This window comes from Crotalus tigris, unplaced genomic scaffold, assembly GCF_016545835.1.
Source record: "Crotalus tigris isolate CLP2741 ecotype Arizona unplaced genomic scaffold, ASM1654583v1 scf7180000017968.19369539983:2297261, whole genome shotgun sequence".
In the NCBI taxonomy this organism is placed as follows: domain Eukaryota; kingdom Metazoa; phylum Chordata; class Lepidosauria; order Squamata; family Viperidae; genus Crotalus; species Crotalus tigris.
Genome location: NW_024096750.1, coordinates 1,386,320 through 1,409,496, shown reverse-complemented (window position 1 = coordinate 1,409,496; position 23,177 = coordinate 1,386,320). Strand labels below are relative to the sequence as shown.

Below are 23,177 nucleotides of genomic sequence, written 5' to 3'. Positions count from 1 at the left end.
CAGATTGTGAATGTCTTATGAAGAGTGGAGGGCAACCATGGTTTCAACAATTTATTTGTCTTTCCCCCTCCTCTCTTTCCCACAGCAGAGCAGCAAAAAAGGCTTAATAGCCTTGCAGGTACGATGCCCCAAATATTGTTATGCTATTTCTAGCTATTGATGCTTCTGCTGCTGTATTCAGTCAAGCTCTTTTTATCTAATAGAGTATCATTAGTGAATCCGTAAAGGAAAAACTGCAATTCAAAGAAAAACTGCAATTCAGGGGTAGAGGAATTGTATTTTGTTCGGTGACTATGACATATTTACGCTACTTGTCTCCGGAATTCCACAAGGCAATCTTGGAAAAAGAAGACACTGGGCCCATCATTTAAAAAGAGCTTGAAATATCCCCCATATATCCAAGCTACAGATCATGAAATATCAGTAAAGTGTCCTCTTTGTACCTAATGGATTTTTGTGGCCTAGTTCCGATAGTCCAGCCCCAGTTTTGCCAGAATGACTAGTCTGATACTTTTCTGTATTAGCATCCAACATTTTCAAATCATCAAGAATTTAATATTAAGATCACATTCAAAAGTGGGTGGGATCAATCTTTATTGATTTAAAATGTTAGTTGTTATTGAGGGGAACTAGTCCAGAAAAATACATAAAAAGTATGTTAAAACATTCAGCAAATTAGCTCTGGGATGGATTTGCTCATGATGCTCTGGGATGAATGCAGACTATATTGCATGAAACATGACTGCACAATTTTAATTTCCATTTAGAATACCGTTCTTGAGCTCACCGTGCATTTTCTTAAGCATGAATATGTTGCTTTTTTCCAGTGCATGCTACACTGCATTATCACAGTTTGCTGAAACTTAATGCATTTTGGATGAGTCGGCTTATGATCCTTCTCTCTTCCCAGAAATCTTTCTGGAGAATCTGGCAGAGAAGGAGCTTAAAGACTGCTGCATTGTAGTAACAGTTACATTAGAAAAATTAACTATGATTCTGTTGCTAGGCCTATGTGGTGCTTGCCTATGTGGTGCTTTTTGATCTGAGAATCAGTGAATAAGGTCCCACAGTTTAAAATAATATATTCTGCAAAATAGTTAGAATGCACTGTTAAAGGAAATATGGAACAGATACTTTCTTTTCTAAAATTCCTTGTTTATTCAATTATTTTGAAAATTACATTCTTTTAAAACAATAAGATACCTCATTTGTATTTCCCCAAGGTTCTGATGTTAAATATTTTATAACAATGGTGATTGCTATTTTTGTTTACAGATCCAGGGCCTGATCCACCAGTCGCTGATAAAGTAGATGGTATATCTGTTCAACAAAAATTAAATCCAAGCACGGAAGATGCAGTAGAGGAACAGAAGAGAATTGTCAATAATTCTCAGCATATGGCTGATGATTCTTTGGATTCCATAGGCATTCCACTAAGAGTAAGGAAATGTGAAATATTTCCCTATTGCATCAGTTCATTTCTGATTGTCTATTTTTTTTTGTTACAGTCAAATTTCAGCACATAAATTGTTTTGTTAGATATTGTCATGATGCAAATCCATTTAGCGTTTGTATACTTTTAGGAACAATAAAGTAGGTACATGAAATAAAATATTCTGTCTTTTAAAAAAAAATTCCCTGAATTTTCAGACTTTGGAATCAGAAGGTAAGTTCCTCAAAAATGTGTTGAAAATATACGCATGTAATTGTGGGTTTTTTTTCTGGTAATCTATATATTTTCTAATAGTATCTCACTATACTTTAGAATAGTGGTTCTCAACCTTTTTAATGCCGCGACCCCCAACCGGTCGTAAGTCGAGGACTACTCAGCCGGTCGTAAGTCAAGGACTACTCAACTGGTGCAGCACCATTTGCAGAATGGGGCTTTTGGTGGGCTCAGCAGGGCAGAGACAGCCTGGACAATTCCTATTGGCTTTTGAAAGCCAATAGAATTAGACTCTATTCAAGAGAGTCTAATTCTATTGGCTTTCAAAAGCCAATAGAATAAAAGGGAGTAGCACACCTAAGGAAAAGGGGAAAAAAATGGCGGACTGCGTTGTTTGGCGACCCCCGTGAAATGGTCGTTCGACCCCAAATGGGGTCCCGACCCACAGGTTGAGAACCACTGGTTTAGAAGGATGGCAACTTCCCCTGTCTTGATTGCTTTTGGAGATTGTCCCCTTTCTTATTAGGCTTCTGAGGACAACATGACAACACTTCCAAGGTGCTGTTGAATTGGTTGCCCCCTGTGAGGGTGTGCTTAGATTGCTTGCATGGTAAGAAACACAGAACTCCTAAGGCAGAAAAACCACAGATCCTCAGCCATCAGTCAATAATCTCTCGAGATTCTTGTCAGTTCCGTTCATTGGGTAGCACTCTTTGGATGGATGTAACAGCACCACCCTAAGCACAGGCAATTACAGCCCTTTGCAGTCTATTTCCCCAGATCCCACTCCATTAAGATTGCCTGATGACTAACCCTTTTGCCCTGCCCAGACTTTCACAGGGAAGCTATTCTCTTGAGTTTCCTGGAAGACCATCCTCCATCTGGGATGGTATCTCCCTCTGTATCCACCAGGCAGAGACTAAGCTTGAATGACATCCTGAGGGTGGAAGGTGAAGAGATCCATCCTCCCTGACATGATCAGCTGAATTACTGTGCAGAGTTGCTGGACTGAGCCTTAGTTTGCTTTAAAATAATATATATATATATATGTGTGTATATATATATATATATATGTGTATATATATATATATATATATAATATATATATATATATATATATATATATATATATATACATTCCTCTTTACAGCTTCCTTCCTCCTTTTCTTTACCAATAAGACAGAGACATGAAGGGTATGGGGAAGATGTGTAGAAAATACAGTGATTTCCTTTTAAACTGAGGTAATTTGTGCTGTGGCAGCAACAGCACAACCCACAAACTATTAGAACTCCTTTTAATTTCTTCCTGTTGCTTGCTTCCAAGCTACGGATCAGTTTCATGGATTAACATCAAATGGGAGCCAGCTTGCTGGTGTTTCCAGTGCTCAGTGCAAAAGATTTAGCAAAGGTGGGAAGCAGCCCCGTGTCAGGTTCATGAGCTGCAAGGAGGGTGGGAATCAGACTACCAGAGATGATAGAGAACCATGTTGAAGCAATCCAGCATGCTGTGAAGAAGCAAAACCTTGCTATACTTTGCTGAATATCTTAAAAAATATAAGGATCAAGAAGTGGGTAACTTCAGTGAAAACTATTGTAGTAACCATGTAGATCAGACATGTCAAACTCGTGACGTCATGTGACGTCACGTGACATTGCGCAATGTATCAGGTGGGCGCGGCTTCCACGTGATGCATCCGGCCCGTGGGCCGGCAATTTGACACCCCTGATGTGGATTAACAAAGAGGCTGCCTTCTGCTCCTAACAAAATCCTGAAATGATTAAAAGTTACTTTGACTGATGTGCCTATATCTGCTCTCACATCCTCCCCTGCCCTTCCACAGACAGAAGGGAAGACAGAGATGGATCTACATAAGATGCTCAGTGCCTCAGCAGCCATGTAGACATCTAGCCATCAATTTCATGTAGACTCTTCTTTGCTAGTGCCACCTAGAGGTGGTCTGAAATGCGTAGCAAATCTAAACAAGCAAGGGACAAGCTCTGGAACATTCCTTGCACAGCTGCTACTGTGGCAGATTCTTCTTTAGATGTATTCCAGCATGATGACACATGGCAATTGTGTCAGAATTTAGGAAGAGTTTCTGGCTGGCAGCTGGTATGTGGCGCCTGGCATCTATTTCATTTATGGGGAAAAGCTCTTGATGTAATCTTGGATGAATCGAAGAAACAAAAGTCCCTTCCTCTAATAAAAAAAAAATGTAAACTTAAGGTGCTATTTTCCTTTAATTTAAATGGGTGCACATCCGGATGGTTTTAAGGAAGCTCAAGATTTGGATAACCTGTTATCTGGCTGGCATGTATTTTGTCAGCTTGAGGGCTAGATCAAATGTTATGTGACATTTGGAGGGCCATGCTACAAGAGTGAATTATGCCAAAACCCATTTGGCATAATTTAACAGGTGAAATAAGCACCTATTTTCCTCTCTAAAATCTTCCACAAATGTGAAAAAGGGAATCAGATTTTGGAACCCTATCACCCAACTGTGAAAAACAACATACTGGTGAGATACATAAAACCCCTCAATCCTAATACTTTATGTATCCTTAATCTAAATCAGGGGTTCTCAACCAGGGCTATTGACCCCCCTGGGGGGGTGCGAGACAATATTCCAGGGGGTGCAAAAACTTGGCTTTTCAAAATTATAGTGTATATGCATAATTCGTTGCCGTTATTTTGAACTTTTGTAAGGGGTGCGAGAATATATCAGAAGCGTTCTGGGAGGGGGTATAGAAAAGGTTGGGAACCACCGGTCTAAATTGTATAAATCCTCATGAAATGTAGTTATCCTTCAACATAAGCCTCCAATTGTTCCAAAGGCTATAACTACAACAGATAGTTGTGGGTATGGTGGTTAGTGGTCAAATACTAAATTTGAAAATTTGTTTTGAGGAGAAAAATGATATTTATAGTTTTGCCTTTCTCAGGATATCAACGTTTCTCAAGGCCATCAACCATCCAACCAGCTATGGAGATAAGTGACAGAACCAGTGCCAAAGCAATAATACAATCTAGAACAGTGGTTCTCAATCTGTGGGTCGGGACCCCATTTGGGGTCGAATGACCATTTCACGGGGGTCGCCAAACAACGCAGTCTGCCATTTTTTCCCCCTTTTCCTTAGCTGTGCTACTCCCTTTTATTCTATTGGCTTTTGAAAGCCAATAGAATAGACTCTCCTGAATAGAGTCTAATTCTATTGGCTTTCAAAAGCCAATAGGAATTGTCCAGGCTGTCTCTGCCCTGCTGAGCCCGCCAAAAGTCCCATTCTGCAAACGGTGCTGCACCAGTTGAGTAGTCCTTGACTTACAACCGGTTGAGTAGTCCTTGACTTATGACCGGTTGGGGGTCACGGCATTAAAAAGGTTGAGAACCACTGATCTAAAAACTGATCGTTGTTATTTTGGTGCCTAAAACTGAGAGCTAAACAGTATTTAATGTAGCTCAACAATATAGAATTCGTTCAAAAAGAATTTGGATGCTCTTTCAATGGTTATCTGTGACTTCAGTTTTCCCCACTTGCCTGTAGGAATGATCAACCTTGCTTTCAGATGTTTGGTGATCATCCAAAGATAGGGAATTCCTGGTTTGCTAAGCTGCATTCTCTGAAGATTCCAGGATCTGAAAGATTCCACACAGATTATTGCCCAGATCTAGAACCCCAAAGTGTGAATTCACAGATAACTTCTTGAAGATCTACAATTACAAGTAATCGGTTCTTACAACAGCTATACACATTACTTTAATATTGCCTAGTTTTTGGTCCTAAATGTGTGATAGCAAGACTGCCTGTAGCATTGGTGTGAAGATCCATGTAATATGTGTTTATTGGCCATTTTTACATTCGACATTCTATGATCATAGTATTAATTGGGTGGACTGATATGACATTGAACATGAACTTTGACAAACCAGAGATCACAAACACTAAAGATTCTGATTTAGACAGATCAAATGAAGTAACAATATTATAAGTGGTCAACAAACAGTTTGAGAAATAAGTGAAATGGACAGCATTTAATGAAGGGATTTGAGTGAAATTAGTACAGTGATGTGGAACCTGTAGATGTCTCTGGTACTGTTGGCTGTGATGGTTGATGCTGTAGCAACATGTGCAAAACTGCAAGAATTCCATACTTGTATTAGAATTAACATTGGCAAAACACCACCGTTAAAATTGGAAATTTAGGACGGACTTGCCTTCCTAAAACTTCTGGGTGCCATACATTGCTTGATTAACTAATCACTAGAACAGTCCAAAACCCCACAGTTGGAAAAAAACAGGTCTTTTGCATCCCCAGATTTTCCATGGAGTCTATGATGAGCAGAAATTATTAACATAAGGTAATAGGTATAAGATACCATACGTTGAATGGATGTTTCAGTCTTTTCAAATGCTGTGTTATCTTTCTTTTTTCAATTAGAATTCAGAGCGATCCAAGGACTGGTACAAGATAATGTTCAAACAAATCCACAGATTGACAAAAGGTATATCTACCGTAATTTAAAACATTCTATCTGTCAACTTACCTGTTTCCTTTGGGATGGAATATCCTGGTTTAGTTGGTGGGGGAGGGAGAAGGCAGCTAAAATAAATTCAGGATGTGGCTTTAAACTTTCTCCGCAAGAAGTCTCCTTCCCCACACCTCCCTCAAAAAACAGCTGCTAGTCCTGAGACAGAATTCTCCCATAGCTGCCAGTGGAAAATTCTCTCCCAGGCCCACAACTTATAGCAAGGAGATAGCTTAATAGTTCTAACCTCATTTCCTGCCCTCAGGAGTGCATTGTATCGTGCATTCACACATACCTTTGGCCAATTTGCAACTAAATGTATGTATGCTGAATTATCACACTCTACCAAAGAGAATTCTCCTTTTGAAGCATTTCTAAAGCAAATCCTCTTTCCTTAAGTTGAATCAGAATTGATAGCAAAACTGCAAGATTTCTGTGCCTACCAATTTAGCACTAAGGACGGGTTAATTTGAGACAAACCATCCTGGAATGCATGGAAAGCACTCTGTGCTGATACGCTGCCCATGGCTGAACTGGAGGGGTAGCCTAAGACTAAATTATGCATTTTTGAGGGGTGGCAACCCTATCCAGGTTGTGTGTATATTGGGAGTTTCCTCTGATATATCCCACTCCATTTACAGTATATATTTCCTCTCTGTTCTTTTTTTTTTTTTTTTTTTTGGAAATGTGCTCTTCCTGCACAGACCCACCTGAAGAAAACCCTTATTGCCCTACCTACATATTCCCCGAGCTTCCTGTTATTCAACCCCAAAGCAAAGGTACCACAAGTTTAGCAAGAATATATCTTGTTTTGTGTTTGGCTAACCGTAGTTTAATCTGTCATACTACAATATGACTCATTAAAAACTGAATGCTATTCCGAATGTCTCCTTGTTTTGTATCGATGGAGACCTTCTGCTCTCTCTTGGGAGTAGTGAATGTTAGTAGCAAAGCGGGGTACAAAAACATAACGGGATAGGAAATTGAGAAGGGGTGAAGTTCCTCCATTTAAGCATGGCTGCTCTCCAACCCCACTGCTTTTCTCTGCTGCAGAACAAAATCCTTATTCTCCTACTTACCAGTTTCCTGTGTCTACTCCTAGCCCTAGATCTGAAGGTAATTTGTTAAGATCAATTGACTTTTGCTTTTGAACAAGCTTCTGCTTTCTTAATTTTCCAGCCAGAGTTTTTGTAGTTGCCAAGTCTCCGTTGCTGTCTTTTAATTGTAGTTGCCAACTGCTTTTTGCTCTTGCATCCTCAATGGTACAACCTCTTTCTTAGCTTTGCCTCGCTTTTTCTAATAGTCCCCTAATTAATGTTGTGGAGCTTGGATTTTCTTTGGTTTGTGTTGCCAGTGTTGTCAGTTCAAGATAATTATCCAGGAATCTGAAATCACATAGCACATGGACACCAGACTATAAAGACACACATTCTTACTAAATGGAATGAAAAATCTTGAATGCATATTTGTCAAGGCCTCCTTCACCTTGGGCAAGGCCAGTGCGGCAGTGATGGTTGCAAGATCCAACATGTTTTGTGTGTCACCCACATCTACAGGACAGTGCTCCCTATTAAAAATTGTGTACAGTATCCATATTTCAAGTGATCTACTTTCTATGAAATAACATAGAATTGCATCCAATTTTGAAATGAAAAGTTGTTACCCATAGCATTCTTATGAATACAGACAAAGTTATGGCATCTTCTACTACAGGGTAATCCCTGGAAGACTTAAGCTACTTTGAATATTATTGGCCTAGTGCAACTTTAAAATGTGTAGACTACAACTCCCCAGCCAGCCATGGGGAATTATGGAGTTGAAGACCACTTGTCTTAAAGTTGCCAAGATTGAGAAGATGTTGGACCACATTTTTAATCCAAACAAAGTTTGGGTCAGACATATTTCTTTTGCCAGGTTGAAGAAGAGGTTCCCAATCCAGCAGTTAGAATACTTGATACTGAATGGCTCAAAGGCAGTATTTTTGTACAAAAGCCTTCCTATCTTGATATTAATAGCTTTGGTATCAGAATTGTTGTTTCTCACTGTGATGAATCATTAGGCTAGTTGAAAAAGGTATTTCCTCTAATGATTAAGTGGGGCTTTTACCCCTCTAGCTTCCGACATTGGGTAACCCTCCCATTGGAATAAGTACTGCAATTTTCCTTTGTGGATTCTAGAATCAAGGATCTGCTTATCCTCATAATGTGTTTCCCCGTCTACCACTATTGGAGCTGGGGCTGCTTCCCCTACTGGCCTTGTTGTGGATCTCCTGTGTGGCTTCAGTAAGCTGCAATGGAATACTGGGTGAATTTTACCTAACAGCCTCGGTAGTTTTAATTCTACAGTCATTGGATTTATGATTTTTACAATAGGAAAAGGACTGATGAACCTCTTACAACTTTGTTTCAACTTAAGCTTTTAGTAGACAAATACACTTTGTCCCCTGTATGGAAAGTCCCTTGCAGAGCTCGCTTTCTATCCGCTTGCCTTTTCTGGCTTTCGGCTGCCTTATTCAAAGCCTTCTTCACATCACTCCAAACCCTCTAAAAGGAACCCACCCAGTCACTTACGGTGGTAGAGGATGGGGGTTCCAGTGGGCACTCTGGAATAGGCACAAATTCTACTCCTGTGGGTAACTTAAATGGAGTGAAACCAGTTCTGCTATGCACTGCGTTGTTATATGCCACTTCTGCAAATGGCAAGGGTTCTGACCAGTTCATTTGCTGATGGTTGACATAGCAACGCAGGTGCGGTTCCGCTATTGCGTTAACTCATTCTGCAGATCCATTCGTACTTGGATGAAAAGCAGAACTGAGCTCCTGGGAAGACTCAATCATTTTCACAAACTCCCTCCAAAACTTAGCAGTAAATTGGGCTCTCCAATCTGAAATGATGCACTTAGGCACACCATGTAGCCGGTAGATGTGTTGCAAAAACATCTTCGCTACATTTGGGCTGAGGGGAGTCCAGCACACACAATAAAGTGGGCTTGCTTGGAAAATAGGTCTATCACAGTCCATATTATGGTGTTTCCCCCACTTTCCGATAGCTCCACTAAAAGTCCATGGCTATCTCCTCCCAGGGTCTGGTTGGGTCAGCCACCTGCTGTAACAGTCCCGGACTCTTCCCGGGTAGTCTTTTGCTGGCTGCACAGACAGCACAGCTCCCCACATAGTTCTCAATGTCTTTCTTCATCTTTGGCCACCAGAACTGACGATTAGTGAGATGTAGTGTCTTCAGGAACCCAAAGTGGCCTGCCTGCTTGACATCATGGCTGCGTTGCAGAATTTGCAATCGGCGGCTGTCTGGGACATACAATTTGCCCACTTTCCATGCCACAAACCATGTGTCAGTTTGCAGCTCTTGCTTCAGTTGTTGTGCAAATGCATCGGTGGGGGGGTGAGCGCCTTTTCTCTTGCCTTCTGGTTGTCGCTTGTGACACTTGCTGTCTATCGGGAATGACAAAACTCACCACCTCCTGCTGGGTGCTTTTGTATTGGGCTATGCGGGACAGAGTATTTGCTAAGAAGTTCTCCTTTGGGAAGTATTTTAGTTCAAAATCAAACCTTTTGAAATACTGCGCCCATCTGGGTGGGGGGGGGGTTCAGGGCTTCTAAGTTTTTATGATCAGTCCACACTTCAAAGGGGGGTTTACTTTCCTCCAGGAACTGCCTCCAAGTTAGTAATGCCCACCACACAGCAAATGCCTCTTTCTCCCAGACTGCTCACCTCCGTTCCGTCTCATTTAGCTTGCGAAATGTGTACGCGCATGGCTGTAAGTTTCTCTCTCCATTGTGCTCAAGGAGGACAGCTCCCACAGCCACGTTTCTGGCATCTGTCTGGATCATGAAAGGCTCTTCGGGGTTTGGATGTTTTAGCACAGGTTCAGTGGCGAACAGCCCCTTCAACTTTTCGAATCTTAGCAGTGGCATCCCCACATAAATTAGGAACGAGATAAAATTGTCAGACCTAATAAGTCTTGGAAATTGTCCCATCCCCTTCTACATAATCTATCCCTCCAGATCCTTGAAAAATAATATGATGTCCTCATCTTCTACTGATATTGCCTAAAACAGGGGTCTTCAAACTTGGCCCTTTTATGACTGTGGACTTCAATTCCCAGAATTCCTTAGCCAGCATGCCTGGCTGAGGAATTCTGGGAGTTGAAGTCCACAAGTCATAAAAGGGCCAAGTTTGAAGACTCCTGGCCTAAAACCACATTTGTCTTTTTTAGCAGCCACATCAGCCTGTTGAATCATATTTAGCTTGTAAGTGTTCAACTGCAATTCCAATGTCCTTTTCACTCATACTACACCCCAAACCAGAAATCCTTCATATGCCTGTGTGTTGTTGTTGTTTGCCTCTGAATAAGTTTGTATTTGTTGTTATTACATTTATATTCAATGCCATTTCGATCCACTTCTTCTGACAAAAATCTATCAAGATCATTCTGAATTTTATTTCTGACTTCTTAGTCTCATAGTTGCTCTATCCAGTTTTCTGGTAAGTTTTCTACTGTACCAAAGAGTCATATGGCACCTTACACTATAGTTCTCCCAACTTGATGAAGAGCCATTGATGAGCGTTCTGGGTGGAGTTTCAGGCCAGCTATGGATTAAATATATAGAAATCTCACCCAACCAAACTTGAATAACTTGCTAATCAGAATGTCACGCATACATTGTCAGATGTTTTACAGCATTTCCACATTGTGTGTAAGACATTACCTGATCCAGAAATAAAATTAATCTGACAACAAGATATGCTGCATTGTTTTCTAAGAACCTAGGCACCAGTGGTTCTATTACAGATGTGTGTAATAATCTTCCCAGATAAAGTACCACCTTATAAAAACACTGTCTAGTTACCTAACCAGTTGTGATTGTATGGCTAATCCTAGAAGTATTGGAGAAGAAGCTCTCCTCTTTGCAGGTCCCATGACGATCAGACCTTGCTTCACTGAATTCAGAAAGCAGGTGCAACCTTTGTTTGTATTTTCATTTCAAATGACATCCATTCTGTAATTGCCTAGCTGAATCCCTCACTAGGATCCCTGGTGGAATTGTTTTTCATTTCTAAATCTGCTGCTATCATTGCTTTAAGAAGCTTCTGCTTCTCACATTCCTTTCTTTGTGTTAAGACAGGAATATTGTATGGCATGAATGTATCAGATCAGGGGCCTGGAGACTGTCCCAGGTTCTTTGGCCATTTGGCAACTGTAAGCAGTAAATGACTAAAGCAGGGGCCTTCAAACGTGGCCCTTTTATGACTTGTGGACTTCAACTTCCAGAATTCCTCATCCAGGCACGCCGGCTGAGGAATTCTGGAAGTCCACAAGTCATAAAAGGGCCACGTTTGAAGACCCCTGGACTAAAGGATGCACTTTAACTTCCAGTCCTGTGGGAATGTTTGTAAAAAAATATTTATTGATCAAATTTTTGTAAATTTTATTTTATTTTATCAAATATCTACACCAGCGGTTCTCAACCTTTGTGTGACGACGACCCCCGTCACACGGACGCGCCGCGCATGCGCTGGCCCATGCGTGGCGCCGGCCCATGCATGGCGGCGCCCCATGCGCGGCGCGTGTGCGCACCATTGGTCTCGCGCGTGGCGCGTGTGCGCGTGGCTGGCGCACATGCGCGGCGCACATGCGCGGCGGCGCCCCCTGAGGGGGGAAAATGGCGGATCGCGTTGTTTGGTGACCCCCGTAAAATGGTCGTTCGACCCCAAATGGGGTCGCAACCCATAGGTTGAGAACCGCTGATCTACACTGTCTATCTCACCTAAAATGACTCTGGGTGGTTTATAAATGGTTCCTTAGCCTGAAAAGTTCAGTGCTCAAATGCAGGCTGGAGGTCCATAGATTCATTCTTTTCTGATTTTCCATCAGCTCCGCTGTGCAAAATATATATTTTCAAATGTGAGGCAGTGTTGTTTTGCTAAGTGTAAACCATCCTTGCTAAATTACCTTGTATTATGAGAAGTTTGGAACGTTTCTCTGAATGATTATGAAGAATCTTTTCCTAGGATTTTTTGATACTTCATAGACCTGGAAGCTTAATTAGTGAAATGAAAATGTTTGGAGCACGTGAATCATTGCAAGGTGGGAGGAGAGTAAATGGAAAATTTTGGTTGTAATTCCAGAGTATGAGACCACTGGGACATATTAATTTGAATAAGCAAAGGCCTATGGAGTTAGCATGGTATTTTTGACGTTCAGTTTAAAAAGGTTGGGATTGGAATAGTAACTTGCATTTTCCATTCCAAGGTATTTCCAAGTACCCTTTTTATTATTAAGGAAGAATGCTGTGATTTTGGGAAAGTTGATGTGATAGATATGTATAGGATTTCTGTAAAAATAGTTTAGAATATGATTTGAATGAATACAGTTGCGAACCTGTGTATAAATCAATATATATTTTAAATGCATTAGGACTGAATTTTGAGGACATGTACATAGAACTGGATTGTAATATTGATAAAGGGGCCTGGTTCATATACTATATTGCAGTTTAGTGCAATATCTGAACACATCTGGTTTGATTTTGCTGTTATTTAAAAAGCACATCACCATAGTTTATTCATAATCTTGGTTTAATGTTACATGTAAACCAGATCTCATGCAGTTGCCCCATTGAAGCCTTCATGTATCTCCTCTGCTTATGGAGAGAGAAAGCCCAGCTCTTGGCCTCCCCTGTACATATTCAAAGAGTTTCAAGGTATATTTATTAGGTCCTATGAAAACTGTGTAGGCATTCAAGTATACATGAATACTGAGTGTATTTAATTCTTGGAGTTATGAATAACCCACCCATATATTCCTTGCAATGTACTGATGGCTGCTTTTGCATAAAGAATGCAGTGTCTTTGTTATTAATCAAACTACCAGAAATGATAATAGAATTTGCACTTGAATTCATAGAGTGGCAGAAGGGGAAGCCATAGCCATAAATATATAATAGAATATCTAAACAGATAGCAAATTATGTTTTTTTTTTTCCAGATGAAGATTCTGATTCATATTTTCCACAGGACTCCTTTGGCAAAGAAGGTAAGTATTTGAACATAGAAATTAGTTATATGAGTGCTAAAGGTTGTATGAAAAAGAAAATTACATGATGTGTTGAATAAATCTTACTCTAGTTGAAAAAGCATTATGTACCCAGAATACAACAAACCATCATGTTGTCAATGCTGCTAACATCAGATGTTCTTGCTTTGACAACATACGGAGATGCAACCATTTTATGTTTTACTCTTAGAATTAGAATTAGATGATACTGGGGGAGAGGAGGAATGTGCATGGGAGTTTAGTTAGACATAACAATACTGTAACTAGGGTGAGAACCAAAGTTTTTTTGAAATAAGAGATGGTAAGAAATGGCGGGTTGAAGAGTTGGAGGGAAAGCCTGCGTTTCAAACTAATTGGAGAATGTGATTTATGATTGTTAATTAGAGGAGGGAATTGTGCTTTGATACTATGTGCTCAGGGGAGGGGAATTCAGATTTTGGCTTTACCTATGTACGTGCCAATGCTATGCTTTTCAAATAAAGATTCTTTAAGGTAAACAATGCCTCGAAGTTCTTTGAAGAGTTTCATCTGTCAGAACCATGACACATATTTTGGAATATTAGTTCCTTTCTTCTCCTACAAAACATGTCTGACTTTGTCCCTTTGCAGCAACAGCACAAACTTCAGTGCCCCGTTCCAAGAGTGAGAATGATACTATCAACACAGACAAGACAATGAAGAGATCGTTCACTTTGCCGCTGCCCGCTCGTTCTTCATCTCTTAAATCGAACTCTGAGAGGTAATCATAGATAAGAACAGTTGAAGTAGTAGCTCAGGGTGATACAACTAGCACAGGGGTAGGCAACCTTGGCTCTTTTATGACTCATGGACTTCAACTCCCAGAATTCCTGAGCCAGCCTGGCTCAGCTTGGAAACCTCTCCCTTTCCCCTCAGCGTGGCTGGCTCAGGAATTCTGGGAGTTGAAGTCCACAAGTCATAAAAGAGCCAAGGTTGCCTACCCCTGATTTACTAGCAGCAAACAAACAAGCCACTTTGGTGTGGTAGTTAAGGTGCTGGCCTATTAACTAGGAGTTAATGAGTTCTAGTCCTGTTTTGGACATGAAAGCTGGCTGAGTGACTTTGGGCCAGTCACTCCCTCTCAGCTCAACCCACCTCATAGGGCTGTTGTGGGGAAAGTGGGAGGAGTATTAGGTATGTTCACTGCCTTGAGTTACTTATCAAGTAATAAGAGAACAATTTTTAAAAAAATGAAAAATAATAAACTAAATTGAAAACTAGGTTTTCCTATATCATTCACAAAATAATATATAGCAAGCACATACGTTTTAGATAGAATTTGTATCCAAGTAAGAGTATTTTGGGTTCATCTTGTGCTCTGTTTGCTATGGCACAATTATGCAATGAAGGATAGCAATCTTCTCAGCTCCATTTTAAATAAGTGGTGTCTTAAATGTCATTTGGCTAAAAATTAGGAATTGGCTCAACTGAGGTTCCAAAGTTTGCCAATTACCGTAAATGCCGGCGTATAAGACGACTTCCGCGAGTGCTGAAATCGGCGCCAAAGACGGGGGTCGTCTTATACGCCGAGTCGTCTTATACGCCGGAAATACTGGTAGTTTCCGGCGTATAAGACGACGTTCTAGGAATGCGGCCCGGCTATAAAGACGGGGGTCGTCTTATACGCCGGGTCGCCTTGTACGCCGGCATTTACGGTACTTTGGTGTGTGGGTGTGTGTGTGTCTGCGGTGTTTGTGTTTCCAGGGAGCATTTATTTGAACAGGGACTTATTTGCTTTTTATAATAAAAAAGAAGAACAAACCTATAGTACAAATAATAGATCTACTAAGCCTTACAATGTTCCTCAGCAGAAGGCGTGTATGTGAAGCAGCGTTGGTCAGAGAATGGAAATGAGAATGGGAAAAAAATTACAAATTAAAGACATAGCTAATACTTTGATTTGTGGCATTTGTAAGAAACAGAATTATGGTTTGGAGAATTAGTGAAAAAAAACCATTCTGCGGACAAATTGGATGACACTTCCTCTCTTTATTTTGAGCTTCTAAAGAAAATGTTGATTGCGGTGAGGTGAACAGTTGCACTTTATTTTTCTTTTCTTTTCTTTTTTTTCTTTAAAGGAATGATTGGGAGCCTCCAGACAAAAAAATAGACTCGAGGAAGCACTGGGCTGAACCTAAAAGCATATATGAATATCGTCCAGGGATGTCCTCAGTTCTGGACAGTGAAACATTAGTAATGGTAATTTGATTTTACTTTTATGTGCATGTTTTCCGTTGCGCTCTGTGGATTTGGTTCCTTCCTGAAATATTATCTCCTGAAAACCGGCAGAGAAACTGGCCAAATGATCATGGCTTTAGAAGAGAGAGGCCTAATTTGAGGAATAGTGTGAGATTCTTCCCCTGGGGATCAGCCTCTGAGAAGCCATGTTCCTATGTGGAGACAGCAGATTGAGGGGCAGAATAAATGCTTGACAGGCCTTTAGCGGGCTGCTTGATAGGCCTTCCATTGCTTTCTTAATGGGTAGTAAGATAGCTCTGCTGCACTTCATCCCTTATTGAGTCACTACCACATCACAACTGGCAGGGGCCGGAAGGAAGAAGTGGGAGAGGCAGTTTGCACACTGGCAGGCAGGCAGGAACCAGCCGTCAACCAGCCCCTCTTCTATTGGAGCAAAGACAAATGCTCCTTGTGCTACAGGTAAATATCATTGCCATTCAGATAATGAAAATACTGCTGTTTCTCCATTTTCCTGTGAATAAGGGGAGACGTTTTTTCTTTTGTGCCAACCTTTTTACTGCAGGATCCCAGTCCACAAATAAATCAACTATCCAGTTTTTTTCTAAATGGATGGAAGGGAAAGAATGAATATTTTTTTTCTTTCTCCTCTGGCTACAGCAGCCAAACTACTGGGGAAGAAAACATTGTTTTCTCTCTTAACTATTCTTCTTCATATAAAATGGAGGAATATTTTCTCTCTTTTTCTAATTAGTATTTTACAAGAGGCGGTACAGGTGCTATTTCCTAGAGTTCTCTATACATACAGCAAGAGGTAAGAGAAAGAGTCAGCTCAGGTTGTTAGATGGGCTGTTAATAAGCCAGTCCAAAATCTGTCAAGTCCTTCCCAGACTGACAGGTCAATAAATAAAATATATCCTTAAACTTTGTATGATGTTTCTACATGCCACAGTTTCTGAATGTGAGCTACTTTTAAAGAACAGTTCTTTAATGGAAGAGCATTCAGAAGTTTCTGCAATCCACAAACAAATTCAGCTTCAAATTCCATGAAAAAGCTCTACCAGAAAGCGGGTGGTTAAAAAATAATTCTATAAGGAAGCTCAGCTGTATTTTAAAACATGAGGAACAAATCGGTGATTTACATTCTTCCCCCTGTAATGTGGCCACTAGACTAGTTTCCTTAGCTGACTGTAATTTGGTCATCAAGGGGAATTTTAAAAAAAATGAATGGTTTGAAAGAGCTAAATTAGATGTGATCACTGAATATAGATCTATATCACTATATGATCAGTGATAGAATTGTCAAGAACAAATTTGCCACGTATCTCTCTGTTTTTATTGGCTAACTTCCTTAATAAATTGTGGGAATGCTGTGGATGTAATAACACTGATTTCAATTAAACATTTGACAAAATTCCCTGTTGAATCTGAATTAACAAGCTAGTTAAATGTGGTCTAGATAGCATGACAATTTTGAATCAAAATTTCCTTTAAAAATGTTTCTTATTAAAGCGGAGGTGGTTGGCACATGTCAATACCCAAGCCCTTAAATTTGGGGTGTATTTTACCTGGATAACAACATGGAGAGAATACTTAACAAATTTCCAGGTAGAACAAACTTGAACAGGATTGCTAGAAGACACAAACTACATTCAAAACAATTTTTTGAATTGTTTCTTAAGAATTTAAATGTAACAGAATTAAATTTAAAAGACAAATGTGAAACATTTTTCTGAGGGGAAAAAAACTGTAAGAAAATATTCAGGAATAGAATTGAGTGTAGTTAGCTTTTGTAATAGTACTTACTACTATATCTTGGAATTGTAATTGATAATCATATTAATATGAGTGTGATATGGAAGCAAAAGACCTTTGCAAACCTGGGACTGTATTAAGCACCAATCTACATATTCGGGGTTGATTGTACTGTATCTTATATACCAAAGCTGTGTCTTAAGAAATGTTGCATGTATTCTTTGTTTCTTGTACAGTGATTCTAAGAACTGCATGTCATTAATTTTATATGTTGTCCTTAACATGGAATACAGTAGCCAAATATGACTCCTTAACTGTCATATTGTTCCTGGTATATCCAGTTCTTAGATATGCCATTCTTAATTGTTATTTAAATTCTTAACCCATATTCATGCATGAATAGAATAGAAGCTTTCTACTCTCTTTTTTAGGAAATTATGTTTCCCTTAGCAACTTCACCATTAACACATTTGCTGTCTAAATGTATCCTAAATGTATACAGCAAGATTTCCCAACTTTGGCAACTTGAATTACAAGTCCTAGAACAGGGGTCCCCAACCCCCAGTCCGTGGACCGAACTGGGCTACGACATGACAGCAACCGATCTGCACAAACAAGCAAAGCCCCATCCATGAGATGCAGGCAGCACACAAAACCATGCCCTCTCCGTTCCGCGGAAAAACCTCTCTCCACGGAACTGATCCCTGGTGCCCAAAAGGTTGGGGACCTCTGTCCTAAAATTCCTTGCCAACTATTGCAGAGCAGAGGTGGGGAACTATGGCCCCTTTATGACTTTTAGACTTCAACCTCCAGAATTCCTGAGCCACCATAGTCATAAAAGTCATAAAAGAGCCATATTCCCTACCCCTGGGTGTAGAGTTTTATCTTTTCATGTGCTATTTTTGAGACAGTCCTCACTTACCTCATGTGCTGTTAAAGATGCCATACTTGATATAAATAAGGTAATATGTTGTAGCAGGAGCAGACTAAAAAGCGAATCATGTTCAGAGAATGATATTATCCGGCAGCTGAGGAAATAGAAATCTTGACTTTTTCAGGTAAATTGCTTTGGAGATTAGAGATGGAATTCTAGGCTTTGTTCTCATGTTGTGTTAGTAGAAGGACATTTTGATTCTTCCACTCTTATTACTGTTGACAGTTCAATTCATTGTCTTCCAGTCATTCCCCATATCCTTTTTGTTTTTGCTTACAGATGAAGTTGTACCACTAGAATTCTAGAGGAAGTGATTATTTAACTTGAAATGTACATTGAAGTTAAATATGAAGGAACTGATTATTTATTTATTCTAGTTGATAGAGATTAACTGATAATAGAAGTGGCGTGGAAACATGACAATTGCTACACATAACTGCAAGTAAAAGTTTAAAGGGTTCACACACACATATACACACAAACACATACATACATACATACATACACATATACATATACAGATATCATGTTACCCCTCATCCTTCTCTTCATTAAACCAGACATACCTAATTCCATCAACTGTTCTGTATGTGTGTGTATGTATATATGTGTATGTTCCAGTATCTTAGGGGTTGCCACAAAGAAGAGGGAGTCAAGCTATTCTCCAAAGCACCTGAAGGAAAGACAAGAAACAATGGATAGAAACTGACCAAAGAGAGAAGCAACCTTGAACTAAGGAGAAACTTCCTAACAGTTAGAACAATTAACCAGTGGAACAGTCTGCCTCCAGAAGCTATGAATGCTCCAACACTGGAATTTTTTAAGAAGAAACTGGACAGCCATTTGCCTAAAATGGTATAGGGTTTCCTACCTGAGTAGGGGGTTGGACTAGATGACCTCTAAGGTTCTTTCCAACTCTGTTAATTCTGATATCTCTTATTTCTTTATTGGTTTTCCTGTTTTAGAAAAATAACACAAATGTAACATGTAGAGAGGTTATTTATTTTAGGAATACTTTCCTTTAATGACAACAATGCACTACCATTTTTTACTTAGAAATGAGTGTAACAAAAACTATTCTCAGTGAGGTATGAATAAAATTGCATGTTGTTACTAAAATTATGGATAGGACCTTCCAGTTTTGATAATTAGGAAACTGTTGAAAAAAAATTACAGAATGTGGCATCTTTAACAGTCTTCCTATGCATTCTTTGCATAATATTGTCCTTCTCTTTCTTCCATTCTTATATTACCAATTCTTTAGCCTCGGGATATAAGCCCAGAAGAGATAGATTTAAAGAATGAGCCTTGGTATAAATTCTTTTCGGAATTGGAGTTTGGGAAACCGGTAAGTTGATAGTCCCAAGCATTAATAAATAAGATGTTATTATGGATCACTGTCTTTTCCCTCTTCATTGTATGCATAATGGAACAAAAATTAACTCATCCTGGTTTAGCCAACTTAATTATACTCTAAAAAGAGTTATTATTTTATAAGCTGTAGTGTACGTTATTTATTTTTGGGGAAAACCATGCAGGCCAGATTTTGAAAATCAAACTGAAGGAATATCAACAAATTTGTAACTATAAGATACTATGGATGTTTTCTAAAGTAGGGCTTTTCAACCTTTTCAGAGATTATACTACTTTTAGGATATGGCAGTATTTGAGTACCACCAGTTACCTAGCAGGTGGGCATGGCCTCTCGACGCCACTCACTGGACACAGCTGACTCAAGACAGCTGGGTCGGAATGGAACAAGCCGCACTGGCTAACTCAATGTGGGGACAACACGGTGTCCCACAATCTCCTCGCCTCCCCAAACTGCTAGCAGCCAAGTGCATGCGTGCGCACACATGTACGCACACACACTGCATTCCAGGTCTGGGGACTTTTATCCACAGAAAAAGGAGAGGGCCTTCTCCCTAAGCCCAGGCATGATTGGCAATTTGCTAGCTCAGGTGTAGATACAAGTCTCCAAGCTTGGAATGTGTGTGTGTGTGTGTGTGTGTGTGTGGATAGCACGCTAAAGAGATGTTCTTTTCCCAATCTCAAGACATCGTTGGTGTTTCCCTGTCTGGTGCCCCCTCCTGGCAAAGCAGGAAGTAGAAGACATTTACAGGAAGTAGTTTCCTCCAAGTCCAACTTCTGTCTTGACAGATCTCTGGAGAGCAAGAGGAAGTGGCAGGGGAGCAGCGCTCCCGGGTCCTGCACAAGGGAGGCTGGCCCTTCTGGAAAGGGAAGTCCCATTTCCAGTCATGCATGGTAAGGATGCTGGTTTGTTGGGGCAGCCTTCCCTCACACAGCTCCCCTGCCACCCCCTCCTCCTTTCCAGAGATCTGCAGGAGAGACAGAGATCTGGAGGGCAAGGTGCAGCCTCCATATTGGCCACTTCTATCTCTCCAAGCCCTCCTCAATTAAACATACATTATATATAGATGAAAACAGAGCCAAAAGGAAAACTTAGTTAAATCACCAATTCAGCTCTTCACATATTTTCTGGAAAAACCACCTTTATTGATGTTAGGAAGGAAGAGCAGTTCCTTATTAAGAAACTCTTAACAGGAAGGAATTGAAGGCCCCAAAAGGTCTTGTTCTTTCTAATCTGCCTTCCCTTTGAGCCTTTAGTTCTTGTTATTTTATTATTATGTATTTAAGAAGAGGATCTAAGGCAGGGGTTCTCAACCTTGGCAACTTTAAGACTTGTGGACTTCAACTCCCAGAATTCCTCAGCCAGCTTTGCTGGCTGAGGAATTCTGGGAGTTGAAGTCCACAAGTCTTAAAGTTGCCAAGGTTGAGAACCCCTGATCTAAGGCCTCCATAGCTCAGGGTACTCACCTTAAAATCAGAACCCAGAAAAATGTAGTTAATCCACAACACCACCCTATGAAGAACGAAGATAATCTTTGGGCCCTGAGAGCATGCAGGTGTCCAGTCAGAATATTAGTGGCACACCTGTCAGCAACTGGAAGTGCATAAGTCCATGTACTTCCCTTCCCTGTCTCACAACTCAATCCATACATCCTTTAATTTTCAGAAACTTTTTTTCCGCTTCTTAAAAAACCCACAAGGTATAGTGTAATTAGCAGGAAAAATAAATCTAGCTGTCCTGAATTCTTTCCCCAAGGGGGAACGGAAAGTTCACAGCCTGCAGGTTGCTAGGAAAGTCATCAAACAACGTAGTTATTGCTGCTAAAGGCAAGAATAAATAATACCTCCTTCGGAGCTGTCCTGATTCCAACGGGCCTGCCAGTATGGCGGTGGGTAAGCCGCATTTTGCAGGACGAAGCTGGAGGATCTATGCCGGCAGGCCCGTTGACATCAAGACGGCTCCAAAGGAGGTAGCTGTGGGGGGGGGGGAAGCAGGAGGGTTTCCAGCAGGTGCCACCAGGCCTACAAACACGGCACTGCCTTTCCACTTTCCAACCCCGAAATTGCAGAATAAAGTTGGGCGGCCTCTGAGCTCCCCTGACAAGCTGCAGATCTGCTGTAATCTTGGCTACCGCCCCCTTTCTTGGCTGGGTGAGGCTGCAGCACACGGCCTTTAGTCGGGGCTGCTGGCATGGCAGCAGGCGGGAGTGCCCTTTGCAGGACGGAGGTACTTACAAGTCCTGCCCCAGCTATGGCGAGGAGTGGCAACTGCGTCTGTGCCCAGGGGGCGAGGAGAAGGAAACAGAGGGACGCGGTGGCTGGGCTGCCTTCTGGCCTGCTGAATTCAGTGTTTTCCTTTGTGAGCTGGGGTGGGCCAGCCCCGGACCAAATGTAAACACCCCGTGGCCATGTTTAGCCCCTCCTCCTTCTTTTGTCTTTGGTGTAGCTGCAACTGATTCCTTTCCCCAGGCTGCATGCAGCTTCCAGAACGCCAGTCAGCTGGAGCCCGGCGCAGATCCTAAGCGCTCAGCAGAGCCCCAGCAACACCGTGGTTCCAGCTGGCTCTCCCACAGGCCTGTGCTGTGTTGCTGCCGCTTCAGTTCATCCCCACATTACACTTTTACACTTTTTTTTACACTTTTTCTTACAGTGCTTTTCAACCCATCGTAAGGGTACCACCTGCCAGGTGCCAATGTGCCACCAGTGGTATATGTACCACAGGTTGAAAAGCCCTGTTCTAAAGTTCTTCTAGAATTACATTTCAAGCTGTAATTTGATTCTACAACCATGAGGTGTAAATTCAGCTACCTTGTTTTTCCTATTCATATGCTTTTCAATATTTTGCTTTTTCTAACACTCAAAGGGAGAATATCAGAAAGTATTCTCATTTTGAAGTTCTCATTTTTGTCTTGTATTGAATGAAATTGTTGGTTAGGGAAGGCTTTATATGAGAGGATTGCACAAGTTTTATGGGGGATCTATTTTTCAAAGGAAAATGTACCAAGTAAAAGTTTCTTCCAAAAGGCAATTCAATAGCTGAAAAAATTATTTGGTGAAATTTAGTTGTTGACTTACTGCTTTTCTTCTCTGAAGCTGAAGGCAGTGTACATAGAGCTGGACGAAGACCATAGTTGTCCCAGAATCATCCAGTGCAATCTGGGTTTAATGCTTCCTTTATCTAATATCTTATTTATTTTTATATAGTGGCAATTTTTTGTCAAATAACAACCCAAGTAAACGCATACAGTGTTCTGTATAAATCATACTGAGAGGATTAGTTCTTATTGATTTCTTGACCAAATGGAGGCATTTGGTTCCTTTGCTTGCTGTTTGCTTTTATTTCTGAAATTGGTATTGGGGAAAAATGCAGTGCATAGATAAAATTTTTCAAGTAAGACAGGGTTTGTTATTTTACCCTTCTTAATTGAGATATATTTTTATGAAATGGTCTGAACAATAAAATGGAGGAGTATCAGATATCCATTGAAGGTGAGGTCCTTATCAAGAAAGCTTATCCCAAGGGCCTTTCTCAATGGGAGTGCTCTCTGGATATCCTATTGGCTTACTTTTAAGTAAATAAAATGAAATCAGATTTCTAATTTGTTTTGTCCAGAACCCACTTGTTACTTTTGAAGA

General features: G+C 40.6%; 1 protein-coding gene across 25 annotated transcripts in view; it reads left to right on the top strand.

Moving 5' to 3' along the window:
- The window catches only part of SORBS1 (sorbin and SH3 domain containing 1), a 117,040-nt gene that overhangs the window by 60,653 nt on the left and 33,210 nt on the right, over positions 1-23,177 (top strand). For 13 of the 25 annotated variants that reach the window (XM_039345610.1, XM_039345608.1, XM_039345616.1 and 10 more), the window contains 9 exons: positions 86-118; positions 1,276-1,439; positions 6,105-6,168; positions 6,897-6,971; positions 7,246-7,308; positions 13,199-13,246; positions 13,877-14,006; positions 15,364-15,484; positions 19,435-19,518. In XM_039345610.1, the coding sequence (XP_039201544.1) occupies positions 86-118; positions 1,276-1,439; positions 6,105-6,168; positions 6,897-6,971; positions 7,246-7,308; positions 13,199-13,246; positions 13,877-14,006; positions 15,364-15,484; positions 19,435-19,518 (782 nt within the window). The remainder of the gene's footprint in view (positions 1-85; positions 119-1,275; positions 1,440-6,104; positions 6,169-6,896; positions 6,972-7,245; positions 7,309-13,198; positions 13,247-13,876; positions 14,007-15,363; positions 15,485-19,434; positions 19,519-23,177) is intronic. The other 12 variants (XM_039345605.1, XM_039345627.1, XM_039345622.1 and 9 more) reach the window with 7 other exon arrangements.